Source organism: Centropristis striata, chromosome 1 (assembly GCF_030273125.1).
Source record: "Centropristis striata isolate RG_2023a ecotype Rhode Island chromosome 1, C.striata_1.0, whole genome shotgun sequence".
Classification (NCBI taxonomy): domain Eukaryota; kingdom Metazoa; phylum Chordata; class Actinopteri; order Perciformes; family Serranidae; genus Centropristis; species Centropristis striata.
In genome coordinates, this window is record NC_081517.1 from 2,022,720 (window position 1) to 2,037,123 (window position 14,404).

The following is a 14,404-nucleotide window of genomic DNA, read 5'->3' on the forward strand; positions in this document are numbered from 1 at the left end:
CATTTAAGTCAACTAAAATGTGTCTTTAAAAAAGTCGAAAAGTCTCCGGCCCGGCACCTTAACCTTTAAGTTTTGCCAACTTTGAGTTTAGTTTTGAGTTCCCCGAGATAGACTAGTTTTCAAAATCATATTAATAAATGCTCAATATGACTATTAATAATGTTGGTAGGCTAATTTAGACTTATTAGGCTGTTTAATTTTCATCTTAGGCTCAATATAAGGTTGATTTTCTCTTTTTTTTGGCCAACAGTGGCTCTTTAGTTAGTAAAGGTTGCCCCCCCTGCTCTAGAAGAAGATAAGTGTGTGTTACCTGCACTAAGGTGGTTATGAGTTGTTTGTTTGTCAGCAGGATTACAAAAAAAACAACTGGCCTAAATGTTTATGAAGTATGTTGGAAGGGCACAAGCCAAGAAAAGATTCAAATCACAGGGTGGTTACACAAACATCATATCTCGAGGCTCAACTGATTCATTTCCTTTGCTGTCATGCAAATATTGGAAACAGCTGCCAACTAGTTTAAACACAATAAAACACAATGCAATAAAAGACTAAGATGAAATGAAAATAAAGAGAAACGTCATCTTAGCACAGGAATGCTGTGCTCTCAGAGGGCCATTTGAGTTTGTTTTTGAAATATAACTAATGAACAGTAACAAAGGGAGGAAACATCAGTTATGCAAAGCTCCATAAAACCGACCCAGCCACTATTATCATTGCACTACTGCAGGGCACATTTAAAAGTACTTTTAATCTAAGTCCCTTGCTAAAAGTTTAAAGGTCCATTCTGACCTCCTGACATAAAATTAAGCAAAAAAGGGTGCAAATTGACCACAAAATGACCAAAAAAAGACACAAATTTACCAAAAAAGACACAAAATGACCCAAAAAAAGACACAAAATGGCCCAAAAAAGAAATAAAATGACCAAAAAAAGACACAAAATGACCAAAAATTACCAAAAAAGACAAAATGACAAAAAAAACAACACAAAATTAGAATCAAATTGACCACAAAATGATCAAAAAAAGACAAAATGACCAAATTATTACATAAAATGAAGCACAAAAGGACCCAAATTGACCACCAAAAGACACAAAATGACCAAAAAAAGACACAAAATGACCAAAAAAGACACTAAATGACCAAAAAAAAAACACAAAATGACCAAACAAAGACACAAAAAAATGATAAAAAAAAGACATTAAGTGACCAAACGTTTAAAAGTGTACTTGTGCGATCTTCAAGTTCTGACCACTCCAGCTTCATTAGCCGGGTTATTAACTGCTGTGTTAGAGGTTTTGGTAACACTTTACAATAACCATCATTTATAGATGGTAAATAGACCATTTATAAATGGTAAACAGATAGTTTATTAATGTTTAATCATCATTAATAAACCCCATATAGGCCATTTAGAATGGTGAATAGAAAATGTAATAATGTTGAACTATAATTTATAAATGCCAAATAGATTACTTTACCATAAACAAACATAATTATTAGTTTATTAATAGCTTTACACACATTATACCATTTTTAACACCATATTAAGTATGTAAATGATTTCAAAATGATTCATATACCTTTAAGAAATTGCTTGAAAACATTTAAAGATTAAATATGTATTGAATTTTGTAAATGGTTAATAATAACTGGTTTATAAATCATCTATAAACATCACTTAGTTGGTTATTGTAAAGTGTTACCGAGGTTTTATATTTTGTTCAAAAGTTGTTCACATACAGGTGCATCACAATAAATTAGAATATGATTTAAAGTCCATTTCCAGTAGTTCAAGTCAAACAGCCCCAACCAAGTATTGAGTCATATAAACCAGGGGTGTCAAACTCAAATACACAATGGGCCAAAATGTAAAACTTGAATAAAATCGCGGGCCAACATTGAACAAATAAACCTTTTAATATATACCAAACATGTTTTGCTTTAACATTAAATATGGAACCAGCAACGCTTATAAACATACAATATATAACTAAATAGTGCAGACATGCAAAATCAAATTTCAAATAAAAAACACATCAATGTCATTAATTTATTAAATAAAAATTAAATAAAAATCGTATGCCTCTTTTCTATTTGCATCCTTCTGATTTAAATATCAAAATAAACTTTTTCAACAGGTTAATACATTTAAAAATAAAATAATAATAAATCTAGTATTAGCGGTAAATGCGCCATATAATACCGGTGGGTCAGCTTTTATAGTACAATAATATAATAATTTGGTATTGCCTCGTGGGCCAAATACGAGGCCCGCGGGCCAGAGTTTGACACCCCTGATATAGATGGACATACTTTTCAGAGGCCAACATTTCCATATTAAACATACTTTTCTAAAATTTTTTTAGACACTGAATTTAAGGTCTTCATTTGATGTAAGCCATAATTATTATTATTATTATTAGAAGAAATTAAATAAATCAAGACATGAAATGTTTCATTCTGTGTGTAATGGATCTAATATAATGTGTTATTTCCACTTTTTGAACTGAATTACTCACATAAATAAAGTTTTCTATTATATTCTAATTTATTGAGATGCACCTGCAGAATCTGAAGAGTTTTGTAAACTGAAGCTCAACACTAGTAGGAGTAGGGAGCTCACACTGCTCTATCTGACATCAATTGGCCTCCAGGAAAGGAAAACATGCACTTTTGTATTTGTAAAAAATAAAATAAAAATTAAGTTTCAACTCTCAGCTGGCAGGAAATTGTTAATTCCTTTGTCTGGAACCAACAACATGTCTACAGCTGCAGGAATGAACGAATGCTGCTGTGAATGTACATTTAAATTTAAAAAAAACTAAAATAACCTAAATAAAAATAGCTTATGAGATAAAATAGGCCAATCTTTTTCTGAAACAAATATATTTATATGAGAAAAGAATGATGAACATTACAAAACAACTAAATGTGACAAACCCTAGTAAGGGCAGCATTTATATATAAAGATTTTTTTTTTAAACTATATCGAGTTGTGAATACAACTAAACAGCGCCTCCTTGTGGAGAATATGCAGCCTGGTTAACCTGAGTTTGTGAATTGGTTCCAGTCCTATAAGGCAGCTGTTCTCAACCTTTTTGAGTCGCGACCCCCAATCAAACATCATGTTGTCTCACTGAACAGAATCTCACAGTTCAGATCAGACAAACTCAGTTGATACGACGAATTTTGGACAAATAATGAAGCAGACGACAACTAAAACATCTCTCTGTCTTTGAATTTATATATTTTTTTATATTTTATTGTTACTTTTAATCTAAGTCCCTTGCTAAAAGTTTAAAGGTCCATTCTGACCTCCTGACATAAAATTAAGCAAAAAAGGGCTCAAATTGACCACAAAATGACAAAAAATGACCAAAAAAAGACACAAATTTACCAAAAAAGACACAAAATTACCAAAAAAAGACACAAAATGGCCCAAAAAAGAAATAAAATGACCAAAAAAAGACACAAAATTACCAAAAAAAGACACAAAATGACCAAAACAAGGCAACAAAATGACCAAAAAAGACACAAATTGACCACAAAATGATCATAACAGACACAAAATGACAAAAAACCCCCCCACAAAATTACCAAAGAAAGACATTAAGTGACCAAAAACACATTAACACACACAAAAGGGCTCAAATTGACCACAAAATGACACAAATTTACCAAAAAAGACACAAAATGACCAAAGAAAAAGACACAAAATGACCAAAAAAGACACAAAATGACCAAAAAAAGGAAACAAAATGACCAAAAAAGACACAAAATGACCAAAAAAAGGAAACAAAATGATAAAAAAAAGACACAACATGACCAAAAAAAGACACAAAATGGCCCAAAAAAGAAATAAAGTCACCAAAAAAAGACACAAAATGACAAAAAAGACACAAAATGACCAAAAAAAGGAAACAAAATGACCAAAAAAGACACAAATTGACCACAAAATGATCATAACAGACACAAAATTACAAAAAAAATCCACAAAATTACCAAAGAAAGACATTAAGTTACCAAAAAGACTAAAACACATTAACACATGAACACTTTAACACAGTGGAGACAGAGCTGACTTCCAAAATGATTTGGCGACCCCCAGAAATCATCTCGCGACCCCAACTGGGGTCCCGACCCCAAGGTTGAGAATAGCTGCTCTAAGGCAGATCTAAGAACGATCATTGCGTAAGGGTTTGACCTACCGCTGCTCCTGATGGAGGACAACAGCCGACCAATCATGCGCCTGGCTGGAGACGGATCAGTGACCCGGGGCAGCACTTGAACGGTCACCAGGGAGGGGAAGTCCCTGAACACAGCATCACTCACTGCCCTCTGGAGGTTTAAAGAGAAAAATAAAGAAAGTAAAATACAAGTGACTATTGTGGAATCATCTCTTATTGTGGAAAACGACTAGACCAGGGGTGTCAAACTCAAATTTGTCCCACAGTGTAATTTTATTTGGCCCGCGAGGTAATAACAAATTATTATCTTATTATTGTACTATAAAAGCTGACCCGCCGGTATTATACGGCGCATTTACCGCTAATACTACAAATCCCACAATGCCCTGCTGTTGTTTTGGACCCAGAAACGCTCCTCTGTGACAGTCGTCATAGCAACCTCAAGCTAGAGCTGTCTCCCAGCTACCCCTTCCCAAAAATGGAGAAAAGAAAGGCAGAATTTATTAACCTGTTGAAAAACTTTATTTTGATATTTAAATCAGAAGGATGCAAATAGAAAAGAGGCATACGATTTTTATTTAATTTTTATTTAATAATAAAAATAAAACCTGATATATTTAGGCTGAATATCGATATATCCTGATATTTTTATCTCAGAGTGAGAGCAAATGTTCAGTCAAAGTTTTATTGAAACCGTTTATTTAAGTGAACATAAATACTGTATGACAACAGGAGAACCTTTTTTTCCTCTCTCTTTTTTTTTTTTTTTTTTTTTAAATCAAAGCTCCATAAAGTGTACATTTAAATAAAAAAATAACCTAAAATAACCTAAATAAAAATAGCCTATGAAATAAAATAGGCCAATCTTTATCTGAAACAAATATATTTATATGAGAAAAGAATGATGAACATTACAAAACAACTAAATATGACAAACCCTAGTAAGGGCAGCATTTATATATAAAGATTTATTTTTTTTAACTATATCGATATATGCAATATGGTCTAATTCCATATCACATTTCAAAATATATCGATATATCGCCCAGCCCTACTGGGTGCTTTGTCCTTATTAATGACTAAATTAATGACATTGATGTGTTTTTTATTTGAAATTTGATTTTGCATGTCTGCACTATTTAGTTATATATTGTATGTTTATAAGCGTTGCTGGTTCCATATTTAATGTTAAAGCAAAACATGTTTGGTATATATTAAAAGGTTTATTTGTTCAATGTTGGCCCGCGATTTTATTCAAGTTTTACATCTTGGCCCATTGTGTATTTGAGTTTGACACCCCTGGACTAGACGTTGCATTTGAGTACCTGGATCTTGGCTGCGGCTGGTTTGGCGTCGGTGAGAGCCAGAGCGTAACCAACCAGCCCGGTCTCATCCTCCAGGACCAGAGCACACTGAGGGGACGGGGAGAGATCACCTGCTGACAGGCTGCAGAGAGATCACAGGAAATATTAACCCATAAGAACCCAGACCAGGAATCCTTTAAAAGGAAAATTATGGGGGATATATACTACAGACCAAGTGGACCACATAGAACACATTTATGATGTTTTTAAAAAACTACTACCCCTAAATGTCAAAGATCTGTAATGTGACATAAACGTTACATATGTTTATGATATTTCTTATTTTTAACCCTCTGGAGTCCACGAAAGCGCCGGAGAACGAGTTCTTCATGACATCAAAAAAATACACAAAAATGACCAAAAAAGACACAAAAAGACACAAAATGATAAAAAAAAATTACACAAAATGACCCAAAAAGACACAAAAAAAAGACACAAAATGATAAAAAAAGAAACAAAATAACTAAAAAAAAGACAAAAAATGACAAAAAAGACACAAAATAACTAAAAAAAGACACAACAGACACAAAATGACTAGAAAAAAGACACAAAATGACCAAAAAAGAAAAAAAAAGACACAAAATGACAAAAAAAGAGACAAAAATGACAAAAAAGAGACAAAAAAAGACACGAAAGGGATTAAAAAATGGACAAAATAGTCCAAGACTCCATAGAGTTAAATGAATAAACTCGACACCTTTTCTGCTTACAGAAACACAAATTTGCCTTTTTCGTTTTCATCTCCATAACATATATCATAATTGTGACTTTAATAGTGCTGTTAGACAACAAATTCCATTTCAGATTTGTTTTTAAGTAACAAAGTAATAATAAATCAATAATAAATAAATATAAACAGTAGCTACAGTAGCTTGTTGCTTCTCAACAAGCTAAAACACACGTATGTACTTGAGAAAACATACACGAACATTACTAGAACATTTAACATGTTTGTGACACCCGTGTCACCGTGGGTTCTTATGGGTGATGATTAAAGCATGAGAGCATGAGAGAGAAAATGTGCCTATTTCTCACCTGTCACAGATGAGTGGAGGCTGCATCATCAGGGGGACTCCTCCCTCTCCTCCACTCTTCATCTCCCTGAAGATCCTCTGCACCTCCGTCTAGTACAGGAAACTAAACTTTAATTCTACTCAATTACTTACCAAAAAAACCTAAATCCAAAACCCTCACCTTGTCCTCGGGGCAGTAGAGGCGTATGCAGTAGACCTCCGTCATGGGAGGATGTCTGAACAGATCCCTGTTCCCGTGGCAAGGCAGCATTCTCTACAAGCAAAGATACAAAGATACAGTTATAACTGATGACATAACCATACTTTAATAAGCATATGTGCTGGGTGCTAGGGCTGGGCGATATGGACCAAAAGTTATATCCTGATATGTTTAGGCTAAATATCGATATGCGATATATATCCTGATATTTTTATCTCAAAGTGAGAGCAAATGTTCAGTCAGAGTTTTATTGAAACTGTTTATTTAAGTGAACATATCAAATCAAATAGTCTTTATTGTCATTATATAGTTCACTATACAACGAAATTGAAAGTGTCACTGCATAAGGTGCATAGTTATGACAATCATAACACAAGACAACATGAGTAAAAACATTTTTTTTTTTAAATACCGAGCTAAACAAGGACATGTGATGTAATAAATAAGTATAAAAATAAATAAATGGCTACTTAAAATGCTATAATTTATACATGAGGTAAATTGAGTGTTTTGCACATATCAATTGTATTGCACATGTCCGTTTTATTGCACCTTTTAATTAATTTATCCTGTGTGGGTGTTGAGAGTTCTGTATATATAAATACTGTATAACAACAGGAGAACCTTTTTTTTCTTTTTTTTTTTAAATCAAAGCTCCATAAAGTGCACATTTAAATAAAAAAATACCTAAAATTACCTAAATAAAAATAGCTCATGAAATAAAATAGGCCAATCTTTTTCTGAAATATATTTATATGAGAAAAGTATGATGAACATTACAAAACAACTAAATATGACAAACCCTAGTAAGGGCAGCATTTATATATAAAGATTTTTTTTTAAACTATATCGATATATGTGATATGGTCTAATTCCATATCACATTTCAAAATATATCGATATATTGCCCAGCCCTACTGGGTGCTTTGTCCTTATTAATTCAGTTCAGTTTTTATTTCGAACATGTGCGAGTAACACAACAAAGTAAACTCAATAACAAATACATCCAATGAGAATAATAAAAAAAAAACAAAAAAATAGCAATAGTCAAAACAAAAGCTGTAATGTGAACGCAACATGTCCGAAAAGGAGTAGGATGAAGCATAATATGCTTATTTAAACCTTCTCCACTACTCAATTAACACTCCCCCCCCCCCCCCCCCCAAACATACATATTTAAATAATCCATATTTACAATTTTTTTTTGAAAATAAATAGATTACATAAACAAATACAGTACAGGCCAAAAGTTTGGACACACCTTCTCATTCAATGCGTTTCCTTTATTTTCATGACTATTGACATTGTAGATTCATCAAAACTATGAATGAACACATGTGGAATTATGTACTTAACAAAAAAGTGTGAAATAACTGAAAACATGTCTTATATTCTAGTAAGCAAAGGGTGGTTACTTTGAGGAATCTAAAATACAAGACATGTTTTCAGTTATTTCACACTTTTTTTGTTAAGTACATAATTCCATATGTGTTCATTCATAGTTTTGATGCCTTCAGTGAGAATCTACAATGTAAATAGTCATGAAAATAAAGAAAAACGCATTGAATGAGAAGGTGTGTCCAAACTTTTGGCCTGTACTGTATTTACAAAAAAAAATTTTTTTGAAAATAAATAGATTACATAAACAAATACATGAATAATTAATGACTTCTATTGAGAAAAATTGTAGATTTATTACATCTTGTGAGAAAAATGGCCAAATATGTCCCTGTCCTTATGAGTCAGTGCACTGACTGAGTTACCTGGAACTCTCCAGAGAGTCCTCCTCTGAAGCCCCAGGGTTCAGGGTCCTGGTTCATGGGCTGGGCCGAGGGGCGACCCTGGCCTCCTGCAGAAATCAGCACATCATATGATCATAACATGTGATGCTTAAAGGCTTATAGGCCCCGTTTACACCAGGACACTGGGGGGTAAAAACGACAAAATATTTTATGTGAAGTGCCTTTCGTTTGGACGGTGACGGCGTTTTTGGGGCTTAAAGACGCAAAAATCTGAAACCACCCTCCAAAGTGGAAAAGTGTAATCCTCTCCTCCGTAGCGTGTCGTCTACACTGACAAGACACAAAACTCTGATCTGATCTGCTCACGTCACGTACACTACCGGTCAAAAGTTTTAGAACACCCCAATTTTTCCAGTTTTTTATTGAAATTCAAGCAGTTCAAGTCAAATGAACAGCTTGAAAGGGTCCAAAGGTAAGTGGTGAACTGCCAGAGGTAAATAAAAAAAGGTAAGCTTAACCAAAACTGGAAAATAATGTACATTTCAGAATTATACAAGTAGGCCTTTTTCAGGGAACAAGAAATGGGTTAACAACTTAACTCTATGGAGTCTTGGGCTATTTTGTCCATTTTTGAATTCTTTTCATGTCTTTGTAAGTCATTTTGTGTCTTTTTTTGGTCATTTTGTGTCTTTTGGTGTCTTTGTTTGTCATTTTGTGTCTTTTTTTGGTCATTTTGTGTCATTTTTTGGTCATTTTGTGTCTTTTGGTGTCTTTTTTTGTCATTTTGTGTCTTTTTTTGGTCATTTTGCGTCTTTTTTTTGTCATTTTGTGTCTTTTTGTGGTCATTTTGTTTCTTTTTTTAGTCATTTTGTGTCTTTTGGTGTCTTTTTTGGTCATTTTGTGTCTTTTTTGGTCATTTTGTGTCTTTTGGTGTCTTTTTTTTTGTCATTTTGTGTCTTTTTTTGGTCATTTTGTGTCTTTTTTTAGTCCTTTAGTCCAACATAAAATGTGATTTTGAATCTTTTTTTTACTTTCAAAACACTATCATGCTCAATAAAGAATTTTAAATGTTGCAAATGTGCATTAATTTCAGAGTACACTGAGACATTAAACTGCATAATTTTCAATTAAATTCTGGAAAAGTTGGTGTGTTCTAAAACTTTTGACCAGTAGTGTATATACACTTAACCCTTCTTTGCCGGCTCAGAGAAAGTGAAAGCAAACCCCAGATTCAGGCTCGTTTTGGAACAGCCCCGTGTCTTCAGAAGATTATCATTTATCATTTTCTCACCTAGTGTTTTGACGTAGGCTCGAGCCAGGCCGACGCCACTCTTGATGTCACAGATGTAGTTGTAGAGGTCGTAGAGAATTCTGCGGTTCGGAGCGTTTGACAGACGGTTGAACATCTTCACCACCGCTTCACACATGTCGTCAAACTGCTTCGCTCTTGAACGCCACTCTGCAGTCTGAAAAAAAACAATGTTTAACGCATAAGAACCCAGACCCATTGGTCCATGTAAAGGAAAATTATGGGGGATCTACCACAGACCAAGTGGACCACATAGAACACATTTATGATGTTTTTAAAAAAAATACTACACCCAAATGTCAAAGATCTGTGATGTGACATATATGTTACATTGGGCGTTTATGGTATTTATTTTTATGATATTTCTTATTTTTAATCTCTGGAGTCCACGAAAGCGCCGGAGAACGAGTTCTTCATGACATCAAAAAAAGACAAAAAAATGACCAAAAAAGACACAAAATGACAAAAAGACACAAAAAAAGACACAAAATGATTAACAAAAAAGACACAAAATGATCAAAAAAAGACACAAAATGACAAAAAAGACACAACAACAGACACAAAATGACAAAAAAGACACAAAATAACTAAAAAAAGACACAACAGACACAAAATGACTAGAAAAAAGACACAAAATGAGCAAAAAAGAAAAAAAAGACACAAAATGACTAGAAAAAGATAAAACAAGACACCTTTTTCTACTTACAGAAAAACAAATTTGCTTTTTTCTCTGCATCTCCACAACATATATCAAAACTGTGACATTAGTGGTGCTTTTTAACAAAAAAAATATTTTTCTGATTTGTTTTTAAGTAACAAAATAATAATAAATCAATAATAAATAAAAACAAATAAACTCTAATAGTGTTAAATGCAATAAAGGACACCATATTAACAGATTAGAATTGTTAAATGGGTTTAAACTTTGAAAAAAAGCTGAATATGGGAGATTTAAGAACATTTAAGTGTTTGTTACACCAGTGTCACCATAGGTTCTTATGGGTTAAACACGAGTTTACAGGATGAAGCTGATTCTAGACTCGTTATCTGCTTTTGAAAGAAGAGTCTCAACACGCCACCTTGTCCGTCTCAGCAGCAGCGTCCCCCCTGTTGTTCTTCAGCCAGTCCAGCTGCTGCAGCATGCTCCGGGCCGTGGGCCCGTGTTCGTACGGCAGGTAGAAGAGGTCCGACAGCAGCTTCAGGTCCTCCAGGGTCAGAGGCTCCGCGGTGTACAGCGGGTTCTCCCCCGCTCCGGGGACATAGGAGCTCTCTCCCAGGTCCGTCTGCATGGGCTCCTCACCTGGAGACTCTTTGGGGAGACGAGCTGCAGGGAGACAAGAAGGACGAGGAGGATGAAGAAGGACGAGGAGGGCCACGACACACTTTGTTTGTTTGTTTACCAAGTCAGAGCCACTAGGAAGGCAAACCTCCTACAGCCTCTACATGCACCACAAAATGACACAAAATGATCAAAAAAAGACAAAATGACCAAAATATTACATAAAATGAAGCACAAAAGGATTCAAATTGACCACAAAATGACCAAAAAAAGACACAAAATTACCCAAAAAAGACACAAGATTACCAAAAAAAAAATTACCAAAAAAGACACAAAATGACCAAAAAAAGACACAAAATGACCAAAAAAAGACACAAAATGACCAAAAATAAATAAAAAAATTACCAAAAAAAGACACTAAATGACCAAAAAAGACACAAAATGACCAAAAAAAGACACAAAATGACCAAACAAAGACACAAAATGATAAAAAAAAGACACAAAATGACCAAAAAAAACCCCAAAATTACCAAAAAATGACACAAAATTACCAAAAAAAAAGTTTCGACTCCTGCCACAAGGAAGGACTCAAATTGACCACAAAATGACCAAAAAAAGACACAAAATGACCAAAAAAAAGACACAAAATTACCAAAAAACCCAACAAAATTACCAAAAAAGACACTAAATGACCAAAAAAGACACAAAATTACCCAAAAAAGACACAAAATTACCAAAAAACCCCAAAATTACCAAAAAAGACACTAAATGACCAAAAAAGACACAAAATGACAAAAAAAGACACAAAATTACCAAACAAAGACACAAAATGACCAAAAAATGACCAAAAAAAGAGTTTCGACTCCTTCTACCTGTATCTTTATTTTATTTGTTTTTCATTTCATTTTATTTATTTTAGTTTATTTTTTGCCTCTCTTTCTATATATTATTTAGTCTATGTGAAGTATTTAATTGCCTCTGCTGTCATGTATGTTCTCTGTTTAAAAATAAATAAAATATTGGTTAAAAAAACAAACAAAACGTGTTCTTTTCGTGACTCTTTACCTCCTGGTTGGTCGGTGCTCAGGAACTCCTGCAGCCAGTCAGTGAGGGCCAGAGTCAGAGCCTTCTGGGGACTGTAGGAGGAGTCCTGCTCCTCATCACCTGGGGAGGACACAGACAGGGAGACAATAAATAGAATATACACTTCTTCTTCTTCTTCTTCTTCTTCTTCTTAGATTAGATTAGATTTGATTTTATTAATCCCACAGCGGGGAAATTTCTTTGTTACAGCCGCAAAATTTCACACAATTTTTAAGATAAGATATAAAAAACAATCTAAGAAAAGACAGTTAAAACAATATACAAAATATCTTCTTCTTCTTCTTCTTCTATATTTATTACCTGATTGTAGGGCTGGGCGATATATCGATATAAAAGATGTATCAATATATTTTTAAATGTGATATGGAATTGATAACGCATATACCAATATAGTTAAAAATGTTTATTCTTTATATATATAAATGCTGCCCTTACTAGGGTTTGTCATATTTAGTTCTTTTGTATTGTTTTCTTTTGTTTCTGTCTTTTCTCATATAAATATATTTATTTCAGAAAAAATGGCCTATTTTATCTAATAGGGCATTTTTATTTAGATTAAATTTGCACTTTATGGAGCTTTGATTTTTTAAAAAGGTACTCCTGTTGTTCTACAGTATTTATGTTCACTTAAATAAATCAATAAAACTACTTGTTACATGTCATATTTGGCTTTGACTGACTGAACATTTGCTCTCACTTTGCGACAAAAATATCAGGATATATATCGTATATCAATATTCAGCCTAAATATATCAGGATATGACTTTTGGTCGCCCAGCCCTACCTGATTGTGACACTATTCTCAGATTTCCTATCTATCTAGAAAGTTTCCAAGACTTTAACTTGTAGTGAATCCTTTCACAGTGTGGTATTAGTACTTTCACTAAAGTTAAAACAACTAGACGCACCCATCTCCACGTCCTTCTGTCCTCCGTCAGCTGGAGCTCTGCACCACGTCGCCAGGCTGTGGATCGCCACGAAGTTTGGGTAGAACTCACAGTTGGGATTGGTGAGAACTCCTCTCAGCCTGGAGATCAGCTCAGTGGGACGGTCCTGACAGGAGAACATCATGTTGTTATAATGAAGAACAGACACAGAGCACACGTCTTACATTTTATATATGATAGTGTTTTAAGAACATAAAAGACCTTAAAGGGACCGAGGAAAAGCCTTTGGGGGTCGTAGTCGTTAGCGTGGATATTGTCCCAGATCACCGGCGCCCTCTTCAGGACGGAGGTCACCTCCTCGATGGACGCCACAGAGATTTTGTGGGACACCACTTTGGGCCCTAAATAACACAAATAGGAGATAATAATGTGAAATAAAACGGTACTGTGTAGGGCAGTCTGTGGCCTAGAGGTCCAGGACTGAAGTGGCACCTAGTAATGCTCCTAGCATGGTGTGTTCACTTGTGTGTAAAAAAGGATAAAGGGTTAAATGCAGAGGTTGAATTTCCCCGTTGTGGGATTAACCCTTGTGCTTCCCTCAAATTTACTACCCTCTTGCCACCCTCGTGGACAAAAATGCACACTAAAACTTCTATAAAATAAATGCACCAATGGAGTATAAAAGAAGGATTTCAAAAATGTCACTAAATATAAAAGTTCCTGCAAAAATTCATGCAACTCAAGCTGTAACACATGTACAAAAATGCCCGAGGAAGGCACAACATCAATATTGATAAGTCTCAACAAGCCTCCTCCACTTCCCTTTCTCCAACCCTCACTGTCAGTCGAACTGTGGCCTAAAAAAAAACTAAAAAACAAAAATGTGACAACTCTTCTTCTTCTTCTGGCTCCTTGTGTGTGAGATTGTGTGTGTGTGTGTGCAGCCTCACCTGTCCACAGTACGTCTATCCCCGGCAGCAGCTTCTCTCCCACAGTGTTCAGGTACGAGGACTGGAGAACATTAGGAGTACAGAACGCTGCACAATAATCTGTAGAGACAGGAACAGAACAGATGATGGCAAACAGTGACAAAACAAGAGCTTATTATGTGAAAGAAAGGATAACACACAGTGTTTACATGCTTAGAGGGAAGAGATGATCATTGGCTACAACATGTTGACTTTCTATGTTGTCTTATTTAAACACTTTTTTAGATTTGGGTTATTTTTAACTATGTATTTAAACTGAATGAAGGATTTCAGTCAATAAAGGTCTGTTTTTAAGTTATCAGAGGAAC

The 14,404-nt window shown here is 34.4% G+C and overlaps 1 protein-coding gene across 1 annotated transcript in view; it reads right to left on the bottom strand.

Moving 5' to 3' along the window:
- Positions 1 to 14,404, bottom strand: part of ogal (O-GlcNAcase like) — a 25,573-nt gene that overhangs the window by 1,482 nt on the left and 9,687 nt on the right. Inside the window, exons 6-16 of the mRNA XM_059350112.1 lie at positions 14,058 to 14,156; positions 13,369 to 13,508; positions 13,129 to 13,273; positions 12,182 to 12,280; positions 10,917 to 11,161; positions 9,820 to 9,994; positions 8,550 to 8,635; positions 6,748 to 6,840; positions 6,589 to 6,677; positions 5,515 to 5,635; positions 4,211 to 4,340 (exon numbers count right to left, since the gene is read on the bottom strand). Coding sequence (XP_059206095.1) covers positions 4,211 to 4,340; positions 5,515 to 5,635; positions 6,589 to 6,677; positions 6,748 to 6,840; positions 8,550 to 8,635; positions 9,820 to 9,994; positions 10,917 to 11,161; positions 12,182 to 12,280; positions 13,129 to 13,273; positions 13,369 to 13,508; positions 14,058 to 14,156 — 1,422 coding nt within the window. The remainder of the gene's footprint in view (positions 1 to 4,210; positions 4,341 to 5,514; positions 5,636 to 6,588; positions 6,678 to 6,747; positions 6,841 to 8,549; positions 8,636 to 9,819; positions 9,995 to 10,916; positions 11,162 to 12,181; positions 12,281 to 13,128; positions 13,274 to 13,368; positions 13,509 to 14,057; positions 14,157 to 14,404) is intronic.